The sequence below is a fragment of the Phycodurus eques genome, chromosome 11 (genome assembly GCF_024500275.1).
Source record: "Phycodurus eques isolate BA_2022a chromosome 11, UOR_Pequ_1.1, whole genome shotgun sequence".
NCBI classification, from domain to species: Eukaryota; Metazoa; Chordata; class Actinopteri; order Syngnathiformes; family Syngnathidae; genus Phycodurus; species Phycodurus eques.
In genome coordinates this window covers 18,132,372-18,157,720 of record NC_084535.1, presented here as the reverse complement: position 1 = coordinate 18,157,720, position 25,349 = coordinate 18,132,372, and the positions used below count along the sequence as shown (strand labels likewise).

At 40.8% G+C, this 25,349-nt stretch overlaps 2 protein-coding genes across 5 annotated transcripts in view; one reads left to right on the top strand and one right to left on the bottom strand.

Moving 5' to 3' along the window:
• Positions 1-17,506, top strand: part of egln1a (egl-9 family hypoxia-inducible factor 1a) — a 23,955-nt gene extending 6,449 nt beyond the window's left edge. Inside the window, exons 2-5 of one of the 3 annotated variants that reach the window (XM_061690649.1) lie at positions 7,730-7,849; positions 12,849-12,891; positions 15,872-15,939; positions 16,073-17,506. In XM_061690649.1, coding sequence (XP_061546633.1) covers positions 7,730-7,849; positions 12,849-12,891; positions 15,872-15,936 — 228 coding nt within the window. In that variant the 3' untranslated portion in view covers positions 15,937-15,939; positions 16,073-17,506. Of the gene's footprint in view, positions 1-7,729; positions 7,850-12,754; positions 12,892-15,871; positions 15,940-16,072 lie in introns of all 3 variants that reach the window. The other 2 variants (XM_061690647.1, XM_061690648.1) reach the window with 2 other exon arrangements.
• On the bottom strand, positions 16,247-25,349 carry gpr137ba (G protein-coupled receptor 137Ba). 2 transcript variants are annotated; one of them, XM_061690645.1, is made up of 8 exons: positions 24,715-25,349; positions 22,670-22,719; positions 22,036-22,258; positions 21,780-21,926; positions 20,442-20,495; positions 20,224-20,352; positions 19,886-20,007; positions 16,247-19,742 (listed from the first exon to the last, which is right to left on the bottom strand). In XM_061690645.1, exons 1-8 carry the CDS (start codon positions 25,078-25,080, stop codon positions 19,628-19,630), a joined length of 1,206 nt encoding a protein of 401 aa, XP_061546629.1. In that variant the 5' UTR covers positions 25,081-25,349; the 3' UTR covers positions 16,247-19,627. The 2 variants fall into 2 exon arrangements, with proteins under 2 accessions (XP_061546629.1, XP_061546630.1); XM_061690646.1 differs by lacking the exon at positions 20,442-20,495 and having other exon boundaries at positions 24,715-25,348.

Here is a 25,349-nt window from a genome sequence, read left to right as displayed (position 1 = left end):
AGTTCCTGATGATACAATACCAAATCGTATAAATTTTTACTCGACTTTACAACGATCTGATCGGCTTGATCGGTATCGGCCGGTAATTAGCATTTTATGCTGATCTGCTTTGTCATCATTCGCCGATCCGATCAATAACGTCATTGATTGGCTCCGGAAAATACATTTATTCCGCGTCGCCATCGTGTACAGTATATTTGAATCAAAAAGCTAGTTTATTTTTAGCCTTGTCATGTGTCTTTTGACGTAGTACTGGAAATATCTGACAACCAATAGTTAGTTTAAAAAAAACAAAAAAAAAAACACGTTGGCTGTTTACCATGGCAACGACAACAACAATGGATCGCGCCGTGTGTATTATAAATGGACTGCACTCAGATAACGCTTTATCTACACCATCACAGTGCCTCAAGCGCTTGACAAAGCCTCATATTCACCCACTCACACACACATTCATACACCAGACTGGTGCCATGCAAGGTGCTGCCAGGCCCAGTGGGAGCAAATGAGAGTTCAGTGTTTTGCCCAAGGACACTTTGACATGCAGACAGTCGTAGCCGGGATTCGAACCGGGGACCCTTCGGTCATTGGACGACCCACTCTACCTACTGATCCACAGCCGCCCTAAGAACAAAATGGGGAAAAACGTGTCACCGGTGCTCGGGAGAGGACTTTTTCAAGGATTGCTTGAGGTATGTTCACGTACTTTCAATACGATAAGGCTCGCAAGCAGGCAACAAACGTTATGTAGCCTAACAAGCTAGTGCTAGCACTAACGGTTGTACGTAAATATGCCAGCGTTCTGTCAAATCATGCTCTAAAGTTTTGTGTGTGGAGTAATTTAATTACAATTTAATTACACTAAGTTAGCACCCATTATTTCTGTTCTGTTGTAATGTTGGTTTGATCTGACTGATTAGAATACATGACCTGAACAGAGAATACGTTTGAAGATATTCAGTATATAGTACACAAGTATATACAGTAAATGAAGAAGTCATTTAAATAGACACATTGCTGCATTTTGTGATCAGATCGGTTATTGTTTTTTTTTTTTTTTTTTTTTTTTTTTTATATAAACGCTGTGATCGGCCCCAAAAATCCTGATTGTGTAAAGCCTAATTTTTACGTTTACTAAGCAGTAAACAAGTAACATTGACGTAGCACCAGTCTGCAGTGAAAAATCTAAGACCCTCATTGTCAAACCATACTGCTCTATACATGTAAATGAACTAAAACTTGAGTGATGGGCAGAACAGTGCCCGCGGGCCGGATTAGATCCCTAGAGGGGCCGGATGTTTGACACTCCTGTGTTAGTCCCTTGCATTAAAAAGTTAAAGCACTAAAGTGCACTGGCTCATATTATGAATTTTCACGTAACATCATTCATGAAGGAATTGTGGTTGTTTTTATCATCAAAATAATGTATTTACATTATACTATTGCTATTTCAGCCAAAGTAAGGATTTTCAGTTTCTGTCAACCTTATTGAACATATTCATGTATATTCTATTATTCAAGCAATGTTCTTACTCCTTTACAACTGGCAACAGAAAAGTATCAGTGACTCAGTCAATTACATAATGTGCTCATTTGACTTACCCACGCATGGACAGAGCTATTCATTCATCTCAGCAGTCACTAAAAAGTTGGGTAACAACAGATACAGTATACAAATAAACGCACTTTAATCTCCTGGTCTTTTGGGAACATAGAGCCACCTGAGTGATTACACCGTAATCTGAGGTGTGCTCCTTTTTAGAAACTGCATAGTCTGATTATTGTTCCTATCAAAAGTAAAAATTCAAATCCTTTCTCAAGTCCAGTCTGAACCAATTACTTCATAAATGGAGGATGCTGAAACATAGACTACAAATGTGCACTTCTGTATGAAAACATTAAGTCTCGGCTTATACTTTTTGAGTCACACTACAAGTCTGTTGTTAACAACCAACATTCTTCTCTGTTGTTACACCAAGGATTAAATTTTTTTTCCCGCAACTTTCTCAGCACACACATGCAAGTCATAGGTAATGGAGGCAACACATAGTTTTTGTTTTACTCTTGTATTAATTACTTACGATAAACTCACTCCTAAACCATTTTGAAAACCACAAGAGTTGAATAATGTATTTTTACAATGCATGATTTTGCTTCTGGTAGGTTAATTGAAGACTCTAAATTGCCCTTAGGTACAAATGTGAATGGTTGTTTGTTTATATGTTCCCTGCGATGGGCTGGCGACCAGTTCAGGGCGAAGCCCGCCTCTCGCCCAAAGATAACTGGGATAGGCTCCAGCACGCCCGCGACCCTAGTGAGGATAAGCCGTACAGAAAATAGATGGATGTATTTTGATTCTACCCATATGATCAAAACATGAAGTATTTTCTGTATTTTGCTACGTTTTTTTCAAATAATTATTCTGAAGTTAAGCACTTTTTTTTGAACACGTTTCTTTTTATTTACCTGCTGATTTTGAAATGCACAGCCCTACTTTTATTGAATAAATGGGAAAACACACAGTTGTGCTCATATGTTTGATTACCCAGGCAGAATTTATAAGATGTGTACAATTCCTTCAAGAAAACATGATGGACCAGGCGAAACACGTATTTTGTTTTTTTATTTTTTTATTTTATCAGAAAAGCATTCTCATTCAACAAAACATTAAGAAATTAATGATGGCAGTTGTTCAGTCATCAGTCGTAAAAAAACATTTCACAAATTCTCCCTGGGTATGTAAACCTATGAGCACAATTATGCATATATGCAGTCATATGTACAACTGTCATATTGGAATGAAAGTGTAGGCACACGTTTTTCATAACCTCTGGCGGTGGCATTCTAGAATGAAAGTGTACCGTATTTTCACGACCATAAGGTGCACCGTATTAAAAGGCGCGGTCTCAGTTACGAGGCCTATTTCTTTATTTAACACATACATAAGGCGCACCGCATTATTGGGCGCAGGCATGGTAAAACATACGCTAGCTTAAAACATACGGTAGCATGCATGCACGCTAAAACATAACATACATGCCAGCATATAGTTTTGCTCCAGCTGCCTTTTTAAAAACGAGTTTGGTTGTACTTTATTGAAGTATTTAACAATTTACTCACGTTATTGATCAATCCTCACCCACAAATCCATCGAAGTCCTACTCTTCTGTATCCGAAATGAACAGCTGGGCAAGTTCTCCATCAAACATGCCGGGTTCCCTCTCGTACTCGCCGGAGTCAGTCTCGTTGCCGGGGCTCTGTTCAGCAATGATGCCGGCGTTTTCCTGCTTCCTCCACTTGCGAACCATGGATTAATTGAGCTTGAATTCTCTTGCGGCTGCTTGATTCCCATTTTCCTCCGCGTAACCTATAGCTTGCAGTTTAAACTGTGCTTTTTAAGCGTCTCTCTTTGTAGGTCCCATTTTCGGGGGTCCTGAGCCAAACCGATGTTGTTTTGCACAATCCACATACCGGCGCTCTATACCTACTGGGGGCGTGCCTTTAGCCTCCTCTTTCACGCGCACCCTTCCCCCTTTAACGTCCGCATGCTGTCCTCAGTCACGTCCGCCTTTCCTCTATATAAGCAGCGTTTCGGCATGAAATGCTCCCAGTGAGTCAAGCGGTGCACTCATCAAAGTCACACAACAACATTTACAGATTTTGGAACTCGGTGCACACATAAGGCGCGCTGCACTATTAGGCACCCCGTCCATTTTGGAGAAAATTTAAGACTTTTAAGTGCGCATTATGGTCATGAAAATACGGTACACCTTTTTCATAACCTCTAGGTGTCGGTGGCATAAAGCAATGAAAGGGTACAGCTTTTTCATAACCTCTAGATACATTGATAAAATGTGGAAGTTTTTTTCCATTTTCCCCTATACCTATGTGTAATGTGCACTATTGACTTTTGGCAATTTTTTTTTGGGGGGGGGCTGGGTTGGAATGCGCATTATACACAAATTATGGTAACTCAATGTGCTTCACATGATTAAAAGAGCATTTAAAAGTATTTCAAAACAAAGGGCAAAAAAAATAAAAGGACCAGAGTAAGTGAATAAAAGGCAGCTTGCTAAAAGTACGAAAAGAACGTACAGTAAAGTAAAAGATTATAAAAAGAATATTTTAAAGTGCTTTAAAAGAGCTCAATCATAAGAGTTGGTCGGTCTGCTTGCAAGTAAAGTCTCTTGCGGTTTTGTTTGCTTCAGTTTAAGTCTGCATGGACAGGCATTAAAATGACAGCAAAAACCATACAAAGACTCTCAGCACTAAAAATAGCACAATGACTTAAGGGTCCCATATTTTGGCAATATACACCTCCATAGAGTGACTCTCTATGGGCTTTGTACAAAAGTGTCAATTTCATTTCAAAAGACACCTTTGTTTTGTCATGCGACTATCAAGAAAAGGCCCCTCTGACAGCTTCTTCTGTCTGGCCCAGTTTTGTATCTGCTTTGTCCATATTTGGCAAAGACCGCCCCCTTTCCCCTGATTGGTCCCCCATGTAGAAGACCCACTTGTAAACGCACACGTGTTTATGTTGACAGCGCTGGCACTGGAGCGCAGAAGTAGGAGGGGATCTTCGCTAGTGACTTAGATAATCTTGAGAAATTCGAATAACCAGATTTCAGGCTTCTCGACAGAAAAACCTATGGAACTCACGAATATGTGGGCGATTTTAATTCATATTTCACGTGTTTACTGAGGTACCATAGAGCCAATATTACATCCCAAATACTAGAAAAAGTTTGTGAATCGTGAAAAGGTGAAAATCAGTTTTTCAAATGTAAAACAAACAAAGTCAACCTAATGACAGCCATCTAGGAACGTGGAAGAGCAAGTAGATAAAAGAAAAGGTACTCTGAAACAGGAAACGACACTTTGGTTGGGTATACTTCTTTTTCATTTAGGAATGGACAAATGTTTGTATCAAGGTAGTTATCGGGTTAAAGACATGTTTGTCTATCACATTTGCAATGAAGCTTTTTAAGAACATTTGTGAATGGAGTTGGAAGTCTGAGAACCTGTCATATTCAAGTTAAATTGTCATGCCAATCAGTCAGTATAATATGCATATCTTTTTATACTTTGCTTCACTGAGATCATTAATTTCAACACAGATGCAGAAGTTCAGTCCTTGTCCTTATGTCATCTCAAATTTACTGCAACGATCGACTTTAAGGAAAAAAAGGTGCAAAACAGCTGTGCAGGTGGAGTTCACACCTTCAGTCATAAACGTATTCTGAGCAGCATGTGCAGCATTAGCAGAGCTCAAGTGTGGGGGTGGGGGGCATGGGTCAGACATCACTGAGCATCAGCCAGCCTTCCTCACGCTCTGCACGTAGCATGACCATTAAAATACTACTCTCTCTGGCTTGATGCCAGAAGTCAAAGTTTATTGCAGTTCAACTCTTTTTCTGCTTTAACTCCAGCCACACTCTCTTACAAGTATGTGCATGCATACAACAACTTCTTTCTCTTGGCATGTTCGTTGTAGCGGGTTTTCCCCTTAAACCTGTTTTCCCCCTTAATCTTACTTCCATACCTAAATCGGTAAAATAGCTGGAAAGGTTGTGCAACAAGCAAGCTTATAGTCATTGTCTTTGTGTGACCATTTTGTTTTTCTTCCCTAGCTTTCCTTTGGTAAATCTGCAAGACTATCTGTCTACACCAAACAATTGCAACCTACATCTATAGTTAAATGCTTTCTTTCCCAACGCGATTAAAAAGCGTGCTGCAACCGTTGTAATAATATTGCTATGCTTTGTTTATGGAAGTTTGTCAAGAAAGTTGAAGAATTTGCCGTTTGTTTGACAAATGACAGCTCACATAGTACGATGGATGCATATTTATTGTTGATTGCAATTCTGAATACTCTTTGTTGTCAGAAGATCAATTGTTTGTTTTCATTTGTGAATTGGATAGACACCAGATTTCTGACCAGTGTAAATGTATATATTCCTTCCTAATGGCAAGAAGTTAAGTGCTCAAGGTGGTTCACAGCAGTAGCATAATAAATGTTAGCTGGCATACACTGGTGCCACAGGAAATTATCCAATTCATTAAATTTTTTCCCAAAATATGTATTAATTACAAATACATATTTGTTCATATATATGCCAGCAACATAGTGACAAGGAGAACAATTAGATGCTCTTCCATTAAATGACAGAAGGTACAATAATCCTATCGCAATTCATATAACAGACTAACGCCATGGCTTCCTGCGAGTGTATCAGCTTTATGTTCAATTAAACAGCCCCAGATTTTTACACGGACTAAGTGTGAATTGTGACAAGATCGTCATTATTTCAGTAACCATGCTTTTTGTGACATTTTTGTTTTTGGTGGTCTGCCGTGAGATTTTTCTTAAGTAAAATGGGTGCCTTGGTTTAAAGGAACACTATGCAGTTTTCAAACTGCTGGCAGAATTTGAATATAGCCTCATTTCACTCCCTGCCAACGCCCCTGCCCTCCGCCGTCACACGTCTCTGCACAAAGAAACGCCCCCAGCCTACTAAACGTGGACAACCAAAAGAGAACCAGGAAGAGACCGGTTCGTCGCGCTCGCCTGGCCGCATCATAGTGTGCCTCAGTCGGCTGCATGAGTGCGCAACATTACACGAAATGTTACCGGTTTGATGTTGTCCATCCATCCATTTTCTGTACTGCTTATCCTCACTAAAGTCGCGGGTGTGCTGGAGCCTATCCCAACTATCTTCGGGCGAGAGGCAGGGTACACCCTGAACTGGTTGCCAGCCAATCGCAGGGCACATTTAAACAAACAACGATTCACACCTATGGGCAATTTATAATCTTCAGTAAACCTACCACGGATGTTTTTGTGATGTGGGAGGACACCGGATTACCTTGAGAAAAGCCACGCAGGCACGGGGAGAACATGCCAACTCCAACCTTTTAACTTTTATCACTTATTGGAGTTAATCTGGTCAAGAAACTATAATAGTCTCCATTGGTGAGAGGCTGTATGTGTCCACCGAGGCTCCTTTTGCGCAGTGGGTGTGTGCAAATTATTGACAGACTATTCGGTCACGCCTCCTGTCGCTACGCTCTCTGATAGGCTGTTCTTGTCCCATTGTCCCAATTTTTAAATAATAGTTAAAATTAAATTGGAGGCATTAGATGAGGCCAGGTAGGGGTGATTTTTCAAACAATCATTTTAATAAAATTCTACTGTCAGGTCATCAAGACATTTTTAACATACAGTACATGACAAAAAGTGGTTGTTTTTTTTAACTGCAAATTGTAACTTTAATGATGGTTGGTAAAGACTAAACAATAGGAATTGGATGGATCGTCTGTGTGTGAAAATGTGCTGAAAAAAATTTCCATTTCATAAAATTAACCAATTTTATAATGATAAAGTATATTTTGTTAGCATATTAAATTACTGCATTACTGTATTTGATTTAAAATATTGAATTTGACAGATTTGAAATGTGTCTGTGAATTATCCAGTACAAGCTAACAACAATTCATACTAATTCATGGTCTGCTGAATCCCCACTTCAATGCCCAAGACTATATAAGCCGTATCAGTATCCCTGGTTTTGACATATTAGTCTCTACATTTGCATTACATTCAGAATTCTAATACCATCCTTTGTCTGATACTGGAGATTAAACTAATTTTCTGCTCCAATATTTGCTTTTGGCATTGTGTATTTTTATTTTATATTCACTATCATTTTGATCTTCTTGTCTTTAGGCAATGGTAGCATGTTACCCTGGAAACGGGACCCATTACGTGCGCCATGTGGATAACCCCAACGGCGATGGACGTTGTGTCACATGCATATATTACCTTAATAAAGATTGGAATGCCAAGGTATGTGACTGATGTGTGCGGAAAATATCATACTGATAGTGAGTCTTATATTGAGAATTAGAATGATCCATAAACATGCTGGAAAAATCAAAGTACAGTGCTCAACATAAAGGAGTACACCCTAGCAGATTTTTTAGCAAACCTTGAGTTTCCTTCCTGAATCAATATGGCACATTATATTACAAAAATGATCTTATGAGATTACTGGTAATTGAGTAAAAAGATTACTTTTCAAAGGGGGTGGCCGAGCATGTTATACAGCACTGCTCGGAGTGGACAGACCAACCTCTACCACGGCTCTTACAGTTTCCACTTTAACCTTTAGAGTCAGTTACTGTACAACCTTGACACCTAAAATAAGTGTCATCGTGAACCAGAATTTCTTTTACCCAAGGGAACCTCATGCAAGAAGAATAAGATCCTACATAAGCACAACAAATTTCAACTTGATCTGACTTGATGAACATACATGCACAATGAATGGGATTTTCCATTTTAAATTTGAATTGTAAGGTATCCAACCGGTATCAGCTATAGATCAAACCTGGACATTACATCCAAAACTGTTGAATGACTGATTTTTAGCTGACTAATGAAGGATTTTTTAAAAATGATTTTCCCGTAGGTGTGAATGTGTGTGCAAGTGGTTGTTTGTCTATATGTGCCTTGCAATTGGCTGGCGACCAGTTCAGGGTGTATCCTGCCTCTCGACCAGAGTTAGCTGGGATGGGCTCCAGCACGCCCGCAACTTTAGTGAGTATAAGCAGTATGGAAAATGGATGGGTGGATGTATTTTTGGTTGATATATGACAAACTATTCAACAAATAAACCTGCATAAATTTAAACAACCTCCCTTGCGGAGGTAAACAATAGTTGTGGTTTTTTTAAGATGTTTAGCACAAGAGGCACCAGGAGTTTGTATTTCAGAAACCAACCATCACTGAGCTTAACACCATGAAGTCATTTTTCCCAGTTGTTCCAATATATTATCGTCACTACATTGTGACAATATTTAGGGGGATTTTTAATTGTATGATCGGACTTGTAAGAACTTGGACTTATTTTTTTATATACAGGAATACAATTACACAGTATACAAGGCCCTGCCGTGAATAGCAGAAATCCACGAGGAATTGATGCCCCCCATAAAAACATGTGTAATTGTCAGTAGATACCACATGATGGTGATAAAGCACTACTTATCTATGAGACATGGCCGTGGACTGACTAACTGAAGATCCTCCCCTCACTTAAACATAGTTCCTCGGCACCAAGATGCCAAAAATAGTGCCAATACTTTTATATTAGACAGGGCTTTGGCCTAATCACAAAACCAGCAATTAGATTAGTTTTTTTTTTTTTAATGTAGGATGGGTTTTTAAAAAAAATCAGAAATTGTGAATATGTGGGGGAACACTGTACTCACACACCCCCTTTTGCATAACATTCAGTTGCAAGCAGTATCATAAAAAGTCAGTCACCATCCGGCTTTCATCGTCAAATTGGGATTGGTGAAATAAGCATATTAGCAGACTGCAGTCATGTCCGTGACTGAGCCTCAATGTTGTTATATTCTACAGCCAACGGTGCCAGTACGTGCCGTCTGACCACCCCTTCTGGTTGATAATCCCATAAAAAAGTGGTCCTGCTAATCCAACCACACCCAAATGGCCACAAGAGCCCACCACGCTTAGTGACTTTTTCTTATGTGATTCATCTTGAATTGATAAAGAAACATTGTTCAGTGTTTCGTGTTTTTGGTATCAACATCCGTGTTGCTCTGTTAGAAAGTGGCATCAGTAGTTGTGAGTCATTTTTGGCAGTCTTGCGTTCCCCTTGTGGTTAACACTCATGGCCATGACTTCTGTCTTGTCGGACTCTTGTATCTGAAAGCTCTGTTTATGTTTCTAACAGCATGCATCAGGTGCACCCATCTGCCCCCATGCTAATCATAGAGGCCGTTACGCCATTGCTATTGTTGTGTTCACATGCGTTAATTATACCAGTGAACCATGTTCAGAAACCCGCTTTGACTCGGCCATCATTACGTCGGGCCCCCTGATTGGCTGGTTTTTGATGAGCCCTCTTTTATAGAATATGGTTGCCAGGATACCATGGCTCCATGAGAGAGGGTCTTGCTTTTGGAATATTCAGGTTCAGTTGTTTCAGCTATGTACCCCAATTCTTACATACTTTTAATCTCTATAACACAAAAAACACATTGTATTATGCGACGGTAAATTAACGAATTATCCGTGTATAGTGTCGTGTATTGTATTCAACATCTTTTTAGTGTCCTCCTCCTTTCCTTAAGTCCCATATACAGTCGTGCTCACCATTATTGGGAGCCATGAAGTTTAAGTACGAAATGTGGAATATCTCCTGAAGAAAATGAATCAAGTGAAACAACATTTTTCTATAGAGAACTGTTTGATACAAATGAGAAGATAAGAAACAACATTTTATGGTCAGATGAAACAAAAATAGAGCTTCTCGGCAATGCACACAAACAGTATGTTTACTGACGGTGCAATGAAGCCCTTAAGGAAAAGAACACCCTGCCAACAGTGAAGCATGGTGGAGGATCCATAATGCTGCGGGGCTGACGGCCTTGACTGTATCACAAGTATCATGAAATGAGAAAATTCTAAAAAGATTTTAGAGCGAAATGTCTTACCCAGTGTAAGAAAACTTGGTTTGGGAAAAAAAATTGACTGTTTTAAAATGGCCAGCAATGAGTCCTGATCGCAATCAAATTGAAAGTCTTTGGGGGGAGCTGAAATCTGCCATTGGGGAAAAGAACCCTGCAAATGTTCGAGCTTCATCAAATGGCAAAGGAAGAGTGGGAGAAAATACCACCTCAGAAGTGCAAAAAGCTTTTCTGTTTTTTTCCTTTTCTGTTTGTGATTTCTTTGAAATCACAATATCTAAGTTGGAGGGAAAAAATATTTGTTAAATTTCTTTGACCCTCCAATTAAAAGATCCTGATGATATAAGTGTGGTACCTTCCCATTTACTTCTCAAGTTATTATTGTACAGGTTATGCAAAAAATGTGCCAATAATGGTGAGCAGGACTGTATGTACACTGTTACCACTGATGGTGTACCACCCAATGTTAATATCCCACCCCCGAGTATCACAAAAATGATGGTGAGGAAACAAGTTCTTGTGTTTTACACTTAGACAAGGTGCCCTGTCCACTGTAATATAAAATTGGTTTGGAAAAGATGGATGATTTAAAAAATACATTTCCCTATCGGAAAGAAATTATTCATTCGAGTCACCTATATCGATGTTGGAGGAAATGTTAAAAGAAAAAAAAATCTCTTCAAGTTTAAAAATAAGTCAATAATTTAATGAGGAAGGCATACTGTAAAGGTATTTCATAACGTATTGCAGATGCACAGATTTTACTTGGTAAGATTCTTAGTTCCCACAACACTCAATTCTAACAACTAACATGGCACACATTGAACTTGGACAAAAGTACTTGGACACAACAGGAGTCTTACTGCTTTAAATTTGACTCTGTTTACATCACTTAATTTCTGGTGTATATTTTTCTTTTCTCACATTTGTCCTGCCTTAAACCCCATCCATCCATCCATTATCTGAGCCGCTTATCCTCACAAGGGTCGAGGGAGTGCTGGAGGCTATCCCAGCTATCATCGGGCAGGAGGCGGGGTACACCCTGAACTGGTTGCCAGCCAAATGCAGGGCACATATAAACAAACAATCATTCACACCTACAGGCAATTTAGAGTCTTCAATTAACCTACCATGCATGTTTTTGGGATGTGGGAGGAAACCGGAGTGCCCGGAGAAAACCCACGCAGGCACGGGGAGAATATGCAAACTCCACACAGGTGGGGCCGGGGATTGAACCCCTGTCCTCAGAACTGTGAGGCAGACGCCCTAACCAGTTGTTCACCATGCCGCCCTGCCTTAAAACATCTCTTGTAATTGTTTTGCAAGGAGATCCTCAACGCCAAAGAAAATGAGGTGCATGCTAAATTAATCCTTTAATAGATATGCTTTATTTAATGTGGTTGATGCTCATTAAACTGAGGTCTGAGAAGTACACCGATATCTCGGGTGACATGCTGACGTTTGATATGACAGCGTTTTGACTTCAGGCAACATATTTTTACCACTATGATGGTCGAATTCCAAAATGTACAACCTGACATTTATTCAACATTTAGGGTTCCACTGCATAGTAATGAGAAAACGAGCGATAAGAGTTGTAAACTGTCCACACACAGGCATGTGAAGAGCTTTCCTTTAGCCTGTTGAATTTAAAAAAAGACCCTCCTTCTGCCCTCATTGACCCAATTGTGTTGACTTAACCTTGTCACACTGCTTGCGTTCTCCCTTGGTTTAAAAAAAAAAAAAAAAAAAAGTACTGTACAAATTAGCGGAACCTCTTTTAGGCTTGCTTGTGTGTGTGTGAAGAAAGGGCCGTATCATATCAGCGGTGTACGAGCTTGAACAGCACACTTGCAGCAATCTGCTTTTTCACTCTCCAGGTCCTTTATCCAGCCACAGCAGTTTTCCTGTAGGTTATTCTTCCTATCCCTCCACAGGAAAGCCATTCCCCGCTGCTGTTTCCTATCTTGAACTTTCCTCCGAGCCCCTGGACTCGTTGGACAAGCCTTTCCCTTCACATTGGCGTCCAGCTGAAGCTGTTGTGGGATTTCACGGGATCTTTTTATGAGCCCCTTTTAAGGCAACGTCATCTTCCCCTGCCATGTGATGTGACCTTTTAACTTGAACAAACAATACAGATCTAATAGTGGCACATGCTCACGCACCGCAGAGCACCGGCTTTGCTTCACCTTGCTGTTTTTGTCCCGATGTGTAAACATAATAGAGATGTTTCTTCCTTGTTCTGATCTTCCAGGAATACGGTGGTCTTCTTCGAATCTTCCCAGAAGGAAAAGCCCAATTTGCCGACATAGAACCCAAATTTGACCGTCTGCTTTTTTTCTGGTCAGACAGACGGAATCCCCATGAGGTTCAGCCTGCTTTTGCTACCAGGTGAGCTTGATTGCAGATTGGGAAATCAAATTCATACTGGTATATACATTAGGCTTTACACGATCAGGATTTTTGGGACCGATCAGCGAGTTTAAAAAAAAAAAAAAAAAAAACCATAAAGGTTGGAAATCACTGCTCTAGTCAGTTCGTGTATTCTAATCAATCAGGTCAAACCAACATTATATGACAGAAATAATGGGTGCTAACTTACCGTCATTAATTTACTTTATTTTTAATTAAATGACTTCACCCACACTGAAACTTTCGAGCATGATTCGACAGAACGGCGGCATGTTTACGTCCAACCGTTAGTGCTACCACTAGCTTGGTAGGCTACATAACGTTTTTGTTGCCTGCTTGCGAGCCATATCGTATTAAAAGTATATGAACATACCTCAAGCAAGCCTTAAACGAACGTCCTCTCCTGTCCTGTCCATCGGTGACCACCAACACACGTTTTCCCCCATTTTGTCCCCATAATCTAGTCGCCCCGATCCACTCTTGTTGTCGTTGCCACGGTAACGAGAGTGTATCCGGTCGCATTTGAGTTGACAAGATAAAGTCCGATGATCGTAACAAAACGGGTTGCGGTGGTATCAGAGTACAAGATTTTATTTCAGTTGTCTGACAATCTGGAAAGAGCAAATGTGTCTTGTAGTCTGATCCGGCATTACGTGTTGTCTCTCTCAGACGTGTTGTCTGTTCCACGCTGCCGGCGTTTTTTGTTTTTTTAAGTAACTTTATTGGCCATCAGATATTTACAGGACTACGCCAAAAGACACAAATTCCTGCAAGATGGATGAAATGGAAAATTCAAATCAGTACTGCCAACAGATGTTACATTGTAATGTGAACTAGTGAAACTAACTAAATTATGTTTTTATGTAACAAGGATTGAAGGAGCATGTTTGCTCGCTACATATAACTAATGCGAGCTGCAAAAGAGTTACCTTCGTCTCCATATCATCCGGAGGAAGCTCCAAATGAAGCTCTGCTGCTTCCAGGCGATCCAGAGGCGATTATGGATCACGTTTACTCAAATCCTGGTCGGCAAATCCTGGCAAGCCGCCGGGGATGTCGCCATTTGGCCCGGCATTTTGCGCGATAGCTTTGCTACAAAGCGATCGCTCAGAGCATCATTCTGGCTCGGCGCATCATCCTTTATTCCCCCGCATGATCTAAGGCGTCATTCCTGTCGGTCCCAGGAATATTTTTCTTGCCTTGGCGCAATAAATTTCTAGTACCGAAAGCTTTTTTCTTAGATTTTTTTCATTTTGTCTTTTCTCTTTTCTTCCATTATGTTTGCCTTCTCTCATTGTCTCTTGGACCCCGCCGGCCCGCCCCCTCCTTCTTCTTCCTCTGAGGGAGGGACGTTTACCTCGAGGCATTATTGCCATGTACAGGGTGCCAATCCTCATTGCAGTTATCCAGAGGCTCGACGATCACACACAAACTGCACAAGACCCTTCCCCACCCATCCCCATTTAAAAAACGCCATTGACGTCTTTAGGCGGCATTGGCAGGGAATAGATGGATTCTGAATGACGTCTTTGGACGGCATTGGCAGGGAATGAGTTAAATGCTTTTCCACTAGATGGCCATTAACCTGTTTGTCTACTTTTTGGCATATTTTTATTTGGTGGTGTGCTTATTGGTACAATAAAGGTTGGGAAACACTTGTCTAGGGCACACTCCCACAAGGCAATTTGTACCACATCTTGGAACACCTGACAGCTTAAGTACAGTTCGTTTGTTCATAGTGTGGGCACTTCCTGTCCAAGCTCAAGCACTTCCATGGTCCAATTATTAATAATAACTGTGACCTTGCATAAGACAAAATAATAAGCAGAAAGATTTGAAATAAATCCCCAAAGCCAAAGCCCAAAGTAGGCTTGTATACAGTCAGAATCACAGATGAAATTCTTAATGCTGTAATACGTGTCCCTCTAATCTTTGTAAAAGCTTTTATTTACATACAAATTCATTGGGACAACTTGACATTCTATTCTATAGGCATCTTCAAGATATGCACATAAAAGGATAGTGGAATATAGTCTAATCGTAACTACCTGGAATTCCAGTTCAGTTGCCAAACGTTGTTGACTCTAACATAGATGGGAAGTAGTTTGCAGAAACATTTAAAATAGTACAGTGATTCACATGAACGAAAAATCGTCAAGCATTTTTCAGTTTATACTGTAAATGTTTACGTTTGTAAGAAAATGCAAGATTTGATTTCATTTTCTGGAAAGGAATAACCAATTTAATGTATTTATCTTCATGTTTGGATTTTGACTAGAGTGTAGTTCCCAATGGATTAGCGCAATTACTAATGATAACCGCCATTTGTGTAATAGAAATTAACAGAATGACTAATCCACAAAGTCAAAACCCAAGGTGCGCTTGTTTGTGTCACATAATCAATGCGATCGTTCCTCCCACCAGTTATTGATAACCACCGCCTTGCACAATAGAAGAAACAAAGATATAAAAGAATCCACAAAGTCAAAGCCCAAGGTACACCTTTATACGTGTTGCATGATCAATAGGAACATTCCTCTTACCAGTTATAAGTGATAACCGCCACATTGCACAATAGAAATAAACAAAAAAACTCAAAACGAGTGCCGCGGTACAGTGTGAGTATACCTCAAAGGTGCAATATTCCACATTGAAAAACGTGTCTATAATTTGATGTATCACTTTAAAGTGATCATTATTTATTATTCAATTGGTAGGCAAGATAATGTCATCAATTCCCAAGGCATGAAAACCAGTGAGCAGGTATCGCAATTTATTTCCCGTGAACCCCGCGGCAATGGTGACTAAATGTAGCTTTAGAATCATGTTAAGTCTTCTCACGTTAACTGGCGCAGCGTATGGAGCCCTGTTGCACCTCCTCGACATAAACTGTATGCTTGACTGCATGCGCTCAGCATCACTTTAGCAGTGAGTCAGTGCTCCCATTCTGTCTCTGCAGGTATGCCATCACCGTGTGGTATTTTGATGCAGATGAGCGAGCCCGAGCTAAAGAAAAGTACTTAACAGGTAGGTTTGGATGGGCACTTCAGGCCCCTTGTCTTCTGCATCTTCCCTAATGACTTTGTTGATTTAATCCACCTGCACTGTGTGAACACGTGGAACAAATGTTGTTGTTGTTTGTTTTGCCCCGTGCATGTAGGTGCAGGAGAAAAAGGAGTAAAGGTTGAACTGGGGAAGCCATCCGATCCCAGCTAGTGCAAAGCCCGCGTCCGCTCCAGCCAGCCAGCTTATAAGTGCTCTGTCCCCAGAAAGTGGCCGTTAGAGAGCATGTGTGTGTTTTACATGGGACAGTGGATGTTTTTGGAAGAAAAACAAACATAGACAGCCAATTGTGTTCATATTCAGTCAACCTTGACAACCCAATGGACCTTGAATGTCATGACATTGTACTGAAAGGGATGGTGTGTTTTTTATTTCCCTTTTTCGGCCCACCGTCTTTTTCAAAGTTGAACATTTGCGCCACAACCGACACTTTTCACACAACTCACAGGAATCAAGCTCATCTCGTAGTGAATTCCTTAAAAGGTACAGCATTCTGCAGAACCTCAATGCATTATGCTTTTCTCATGGAATCATCTTTTTTAAACTACTGTCTGGAAAATGTGCTTGAGTTTGCAACAGTGAGGAATGAGATGGATTAAAAACACATTTATCCTGAGAGAAAGACAATGGTCTTATTTTGACTTTCTTGTCCTCTTCATCAAAAAGCTGTTTGAAATCATACACTCACCGAATAGCGTCTCGTTTACAGAAAATCTAGTTGTATGCTGCCCCCTGCGGGAGGTCAATTGTATAGCACGCTTGATGATTTATCTCCAGATAAGTTCCATATAATGGATATTACTCACAAAAGGTGAGTAATTAATTTGGTCAAAGCTGTCATACAGTCATCATAAATATTGCTACTGTATTGTATATTGAGTAAGGAGCCGCCTTTTGGATAAGTTTATTAAGAGGATTTTATTTTATTTTTTAAGTGTTTCATTTGGTGATAAACCAGCAGTCAAAAGATGTGAAATTACCACACAGTATTTAATTTTTCCATTTTTAACAAATTTTAAGTTACCCTCTGTATACATATGTATACATTTTGGACTTTAGCCTTATAACAGTGTCAATAAAATGAGTGCAAATATGGCCTGTTGCTCTTTTTCCTCAGCCCAGGTCACTACATACTATAAAAAAACATCCTCAGTTATAGTAAACTTTGCATTTACAGGTAGGTTGTACAACACTGCTAACTAAAATAAATGAATTCATACCTTTAACAGTGTTAAACAAAATTTGTTTGTTTTTACACAACTTATCTTTAGGTTGTGAAAGTGTGGCCAATGTGTGTACAGATGCATCTCAATGAATTAAAATACAGGTATGGCGGAACATGTAATTTATTAAAGTAATCTGCCAAGGTTAAATTGAGGCAATTGGACTTTTTTTGTTGTTGATGTTTCACCTTTTAAGTTTTCGATTCTAAATTTTGAATGACCATCCTGCTTACCAAGATCTACTCACTGCAACGACAACCATTCCACTGGAACAAGGCTCGCCTCCCATCAGCCATGAAAGATGGGCAAGGAATTGATCTAACAGACTTCTAACTCAGAAAGGTTTGTTAGCCAAGGAACTTCACCATCATGACAAAACAACTCCCTATCATGGATCACAGCACAGGGGTGAGTAAAAATATCGATTCATCAATGCATTGCAACACTCCCCCCAGCAATTAAATATCCATCCATTTTCCTTACTGCTTAGCCTCACTAGGCTCAAATCGACAGGAAGAATGCCACTTACATGTGATGGTTGGGCTTCCAGACCGACTGACCCCTATGTACATAACTACTACTGTACTTCTCATTTAATTTCTAACGAGTGGGAATTGGTGTTCTGCAGACTACAATGCTGCAACGGAAGCCACACAGGGAGCAATATAGCAAACTTGTTGACAGAGGCAATAAATGAATGGGGTGTGACAAAGAAAGTGCTGGCAATTGTCACAAGGCCACAAACATGCTACTTAATTAGGTATTACTTAAAAACCCTGCAAATAATGATAGTAACCTTAACCCCAAGAAGTAAAGACATGTTTTAAATATACATGCACTTTTGCAATACAGAGCTGTCATCATACATTTACTTTTGTACTCCATATGTGCTAATAAATTATTGTGTACATTTGTTAATTTCCAAAAGAAAATAAACATTAAAGTTTACATGCACTTTACCTTTTCAGCCTATACATAGCTCTCAGATGTTTTTTTACTTTTGTACTCCATTTGCACAAATTAGTTGTGTAACAACATATATTTACATGGCATCAAAAATATTTAAAAATTGCCGTGACATATGTTTACCTGCCATCAAAAATACAAATTTCATAATTTACTCTAATTATAAATGTCTTGACTTACTAATTTTACAAGCACATGGCACAACATCGACAAGAAGCTTCTTGGCATCCAGAGTCAACTGTTCATTTGCATCTCAAAAAGGAGGGTCATTCATTTGAGGATAATGACGTCCAAATTTTGGGATAGGGAGAACTGCTGGTTTGAGAACAGTATAAAAGTAGCCATCTTTTGTCAAACGAGAAAAGCCATCTCTAAACAGAGGAGGAGGTTTTAGGCATCGCGTCTGTCGTCTGCTTATAGCAATGTCCTGACATCATTCCCGCCGCAGACTGTTCATTCCACAGGAAGAGCGGCCCTAATGAGCTGTTTTGCCACCAGTCGGGGGAACGATCAGTTGGTATGCAGGACGTTTGTTCGCCAGCCACGACGGGCAACAACAACACCCTCTTGTGACCACCGAGCCATAAAACCGACTCCACACCTAAAATATTCAGAGCTGAAGAAGCCTTTTGGATTAAAAGTGAAACAAGGAAAGTCCAGTTTCCACGATTAAATTTTTGCAGACTACCATGAATTGGATGACTCAGAATTTACACAGAAATGTATATTAGTATTTCAATTCAAAAAGTGAAATCCCTGTACAATTATTATATTGGTTTACTGTACTTTGTTTCTTATAATTTGGATCATTTAGCTCACAGCTAACAAAAACCTGCAATTCAAGAAATTTGAATACTACATTTAAAAAATCCAAACATTTTAATAGAAAATAGATCAGTATTTGGTCATTTAAAAAGTATTTGTGCGTGTCTTCAATTGATCTTTATAATGAGTTTCACTTTTTGAATTAAACTACTTCAATTGTCGTTTCTACAAAATTCAAATTTACTGGGATGTACCTATATATTATTGCAGACACAAAAAGTATCCACCTTTTCTCTAGAGTTGATCCTGTCTATTTAGCACAACATGTGTTGCTAAATAAAAGGGAAAATACAGTTTACTACAATCTATTTTTGCCATATTTAATGATTTCAACTATATCATCTATATTAAGAAATCAGTATGAAAAGGAACACGCGTACATCCAGATACAGTGCATAATGCAAAAGGTCAGAGAATATATTAATCAGACATCAATATAAACTAAACACATGAGCAGTAAGATTGGGCCCTCTTTGTACATGGATTGTGCAAATTATTTTCCCATCAGTGGTCCTTCATAAACTGGCAGTTGTTCTTCTCCGGAACTAATGTGAACGTATCGAGTCTGGTGTGCTTCACGAGGATAATAACAGTGTGCAAAAAACATTTGGAGTCAATAAAGTCATTGTGACCTCTTATCAGTAATGGCTGAGCTCCTCTGGAGGAGGCGGCAGGTGGTAAATGTCGTCCCGTCCGACGTACGCACTGATGCTGTTGCTCTGGCTCCCCCACTCGTAACTGTCGGCAGCCAAGCTAGTACAAACACAAAGTTGGCGGGCCAGATTAAAGAACGGAGCGGGCCGTGTGTGGCCCGTGCGCAATTCTTTGCCCACTCCTGCATTAAACCATCTTCTCTTGTTACCACATTTCTTAGGAATGATGTTTGACTGTTATACCTGGCTTGGATGTTCTGAGGCATGACACTCCACGCTAGGTCATCGTCACTGTCGTAACGTCGAGGGTTGTCGAAGAAATAAGCCCTGGAGGAGAAGACGTGACCGGGAAGCCCCGAGCCGGTCTGCAAAACAGCAGTTACCCACATTTCTTGTTTTCTTGTTCTCTCGATGAATCATTACTTAGACTCTTACACCTTCCACTGAACATCACGCGGATAAAAGTTTCACTACAACTTCCTCCTCTTCTGAGGATTAAACCTTCGTTTACTCTGCGATCGACTTGTCATGCCTGGAAGATGCAATGGGGAAGCAATGACGCATGCCTAGTGTTGACTCACCCTGTCCAGCTTGGGCTGGCGAACTCTGAAGAAGAAAACTACAAGGGAAGTGGGGAGCAGCTCCCATACGAACAAGATCACACCGAAGACGACATAGCCTGTGTCACCCAGGGTGGACTGTAAATCTGCCTGAAAGAAAATACAAACGCATAATGATTGCAGTAATTCTGACAATTTACCCAGTTAGGTTTTTTTGTTGTTTGATTTAATCTACCTACTTTCCCCATGGCACTTGTCTTCGTTAGGGTTACTGGTGAGCCTATCCCTGCTGACTGTGGGCGAGAGGCGAGGTTGCCAGCCAAAGAGTGCTCAATTAACCTAACGTGTGTTTTTGGAATGTGGAAGAAAACCCACGCTACACGGGAGGGTTCGAACTCGGGATATCTCGACTGTAAAGCAAATGTGCTAACCACTCTCCTGGCGCGTTAACCCCTTCCTCACCATGCTGCTCTATTTTATTTGCATTATTTTTTTATAATATCAATAATCTGATAAAACGGTTGCTATGACTATACCCACGCTAATCTATTGTTTACAAGCTTATTGGATCTCTATATAACTTTCATGTCAGCGCAGCCTCAGCTGTGGCTGCCCCCGCCACCACATCAAGGGATGCTGATTGGTCCAGAATATTTGGAGGACCGCCCACAAGTGACACTTGCAAAGATGGATTGGTAAAAGGACACACTTGGTTTGGATATTTGCAAATCAAGATTTCACTGTTTCACAGCGGCCCCCAACACTGGGTCATTTGGTACTGGGCCACTCAGAAACACTGAACAAACAAATATTTCATTGATTATCAGTCTGAAAGAAGTTTTATTTTGAAAATCAGGTGCATCTGGCTGTACCTCTGTACACATGTCAAATTGCCTGTCTCAGTCATATGATACTGTAGTGGGAGGGGAAAAAAAAAAAAAAGTCTTTGGAAAGCGTCTTCGGAAAGAGCAAAAGGTCAAATGATGAGACAGAAGAAGAGGCTACAACTTTCCCCCCCAAAAAAAGTGCATTTAGGAGACAGTCCTATTTACAATACGGGTTTATCTCTATAGGTGATTCACCCACCACCGAGGCCGCTCTGCATAAAATGTGGTGATTAGGCTCCCAAATGAGGCAATGAAGCCTTAAAAACTTCTATGGCAAGCCCAAGCATCCAGCATTAAAAGACAAGCGTGAATTAAAATCAAGGCAGACCATCCAGAGTTTGCCAGAAAAGGACAGAATTTCTTGCTTCCGTTTCCATTGTCCTATCTTTGTAAAGAGGAATTTATTTGCAATGACGGTGACTAAAAAGAAATTCTGGCATAGACTGGACACAAGTTATACGCTTTGAATGTCATTGTCTCCCATTACCGCAAGATGGGACCGGTTCGTTGAATAGAAACAAGTCAGGGCTCCCAATAACTACAACTAACATTCCGTGTAATGGTAAGTTTTATTTGTAATAATATATTTATTTGCCGGTCCGTCAAAATATTGCTTTATGTGAAACCGGTCTGTGCTGCGAAAAAAGTTGCTGTATCAGATGTGTAATGAGATGAAATTCCAAGGCTTACCTGGTCAGAAACGTTGTACCAGTCGTAGTCAAAGGAGTTGATGCTTTTGTTTGAGAGTCCCAAAACCACCAGGTTGTAGCAGGCCCTGGACGTGTACAGGAGGATGACGACGGCTCCTATAGCACTTACCTGGCACACCGACGTTCCCTACGTGGTGACGAAAAGATTCGCAAGGACATTAAAAGAAGAATGTGTGGCCCGTGCTATTAAAGACGACACTCATTTGCGTTCTTAACCGCGGCCGTTCATTTCTCACCTTGGATTCCAGATAAATGTTAGCCAGGGACATCTTGGCGATCTTGTAGAGACACAGCGAAAGCGAGACGGCGCACAGGACGAAGAGGGTGTCATTGATGGCCACCCTCACCAGCACCACGGTGCGGGCGTCCACAGAGGATGTCCTCACCAGCATGGCGCACACCAGGTTGACGGCTAAAAACAGCATGCTCATGAACAGGAAGACAAGGTAGAGTGGCAGCCTGTTGGGACAGAGTGACAAAAGATTCACTCCGTTGTTCCATCTATAAACGTCTTGACTGGAGCCACTGGCAGTTGAATTAGGAAAATCTGAAACGGGTGCAGGCTGTTGAGAGTGAACACCACAATCAAGAAGTTAGTTGTCCAAATTTAAGAAGACGCGAGTGTGACAAGTGGTGATCATCACACTTATCCTCTCGCTCATCACTGGGAGCCTTCTGTGGTGGCGTCACACCAAAAATACACCCCCCCGCCCCCCCCCCAAAAAAAGCAAAACACACTTGAATTAATCCTTGAGATACTCACTAGGTTGAAGTATCGATCAGCTGCACAGCTTTCAACTTTGAAACTCTTCATGGTGTTATTTGGCTAGGAGGTTTGCAACAAGTCTGAATCCAAATGCATTTTCTTACCTGTACCTCAGGAGCTCTGGTGCATATTTGGACTTGGCCTTGAACACGACCTGCCGTGAGAAAAGGTAAATTGAGTACTGAATATGTCTCATTTTGTTGTAATGTAACAGACCATTTTCACTTCTCTATTCACATTCCAGCAACAACAACAAAAACAGGAAGCTTGCCACTTTACACTTTTTACCGCACACATTTTCTACTGCTGCTAAGAATAAGCCTTAGTTAGCGTCCAGAGAAGCTATTGTTTGCTATGAGAATTATGTAAGTAGATGAGGAATGAGTCACTACATCACCCCGAAAAGCTGATTGGAACAGAGTGTTTTACTGTATTCTACAGGCACCTCAGTGGGATGACTGTTGTCAATGAATTGATTAAAATAGAACCGCAGTATATTAAATTTTTCATCACTGAGGACATAGACCTACACACACAACGCACGCAACATTAGATACACGTGATTGTTTTGAAAATGGGTGTCAAACTTGTTTTTGTTACAGACCACATTATAGTGATGGTTGCCCAAGGTTGGTTATATTGATGAAAATGTATACAGTATACAGTTCAATCGCTAGTAGTACAGCAAAATTTGCAATTCGGTATGTACCTTAGTTTAATGTTCATGTTCAGTACAATCAAGGAACCAAATGCAAAATATTAAAAGTTCTTTACTTCTTTTGTGTAAATAGTCATCAATTTTGATGACATTTAAAATGAAACAATCAACATCTTAAATCATTTATCTTTAGGAAAGTGCACCAGTAACAGTCTGAACAGTGTGGATTAGTAGGCCTTACAAACATTAAAAAAATGCTATTATTGCTTTGGCTCCATTTGAAAAGCCAAGAAGAGGCTGCTTTTTTCAGTGGCACTGGATGTTGTTTGTACTACTTTTTTTTCATGCTGCACTGATATTCACATTATGCTGATGTTGTTGTTGTTGTTGTTTTAAAGCGTTAACAAGTTTATTCTGACAAAAGCATATCACGAGCCGTGATGCACAATCGCCAGAAGCTGAGCTGCACAGTGTTTTGTTTTTTTTTTCACAGACTGGGCGTGTGGCTAGACTCAAGCATGAGGCAGTTACACTTTCTGTCCTTTCTGTCCTGATACATTCTGTGTACCCCTGTGGCCCGCTCTTTCTCAAAACCTGTATCACAATTTAAAATGTTCTTCACTTTTAATAACAATGACATATTGCAAGTTTCTGTATTTTCATGGACTTCTCATTGTTATCCATTCATTTGTTGTGTATAAGGTTGATGATGAGATTATACATTTTTAATGGTTTCACAGTCATAATGGACCTCTGAGGGAAACCATAACTACAATGTGACCCGGGATTGCATTAGACTGTGCAAGTGTACCATAGTGTACAGTAACGAGTTTAATTTGTTCCATGACCGAACATGATCAGAACTAAAAACACTCGTATCTGAAATCATCTTTCCCCGTTGAAATGAATGGAAATGCCATTAATCCGTTCCAGCCTCCCCCCAAAAAACAGCAAACATTTTTGGAATGTGTTTCTTAATGAGAAAAACGTCACTCTATAATATTGTGCATTATAAAATAGTACAGTGTTGACATAATTACAGAGAACGTAAAGACTAAAACAGTTTTTGCCACATTTGTGTGCCTCAGTTCAATGGACACTGTGCTGCTCGTTCTGGTGCGTATGCTTTGGCCATCTGGGGGCAATATAATACAGGCATATGGATATCCATGGAGCCAGTCAAAACTCCACAGTAAGCCAGAATATTTGACATTTTTCACAGAGGATACAAAAATGTGGCTGGGAACATTTTGTTTTTTTGTCTACATGTGTTGGTCCACCGTTTGTGCTCACATATACATTGCTCCAAGGGTTATAACGCCACTACTATTTGTTAGCCCGTCTATGGCGTTTTGCATTCTTCGTTAGCATTGAGCTAAATGGACTCATCTAAAGCAAAGCTATGTGGTTGTTGAAACACACAATGTGTAATTCTAAAACTGGGAGTGGCATTCACAAGCTTGAAGGCGCTTTTATCATGTTTACACTCACCTGTGCAAAGTAGAGGTTCATGAGGCTGAGTGTGAAGAACTGCAGGCACACGGGGAAGCAGTACAGCAGCCAGAACGGAAAAGGCCCCAAAGTGTTGGCCGTCACAAAGTTCTTGAAGTAAAAGGAGAACAGCACCGTGCGCAGGGCCGACCACAGCAGGCACAGGAACAGGAACACCGTCTGGTAGCTGAAACGCTTGTGCCGGTAGCGCAACACCAACCAGAGTTGGACGTAGATGAAAATGAAGAGCAGCGAGTAGAAGGCGCTGTAGACCACCGTCAGACCCAGGGTCACGTAAGGGGGCACGGCCGGGGTGAGAGTGGGCAGAGGGAACGACTCCCGAGCCTCCTCCGCCGGGGCCTCCATGAGCTGCGACTGTGCGAGGAGGATGAGGAGCCGGCTTCCAACCAGCAGCGGCCGCGCGTCAAAAGCTGCTCAAGCCGGCGCAGACAAACGACGAAGCGGCGGGGGAGGAACGAGGCCGACTTCCTGAGCGCAGGCACATGATCGGCGGTGAGGATGGCCGCTCGCGCTCGGAGATGCACAGTCGGCGGCGAGGAAGCTGCACGGGAGCCGAGCCAGCCTCCCTCCCTCTCTGCCTGGATGGCTGGCTGGCCGAATCTCGCTGCATAGCA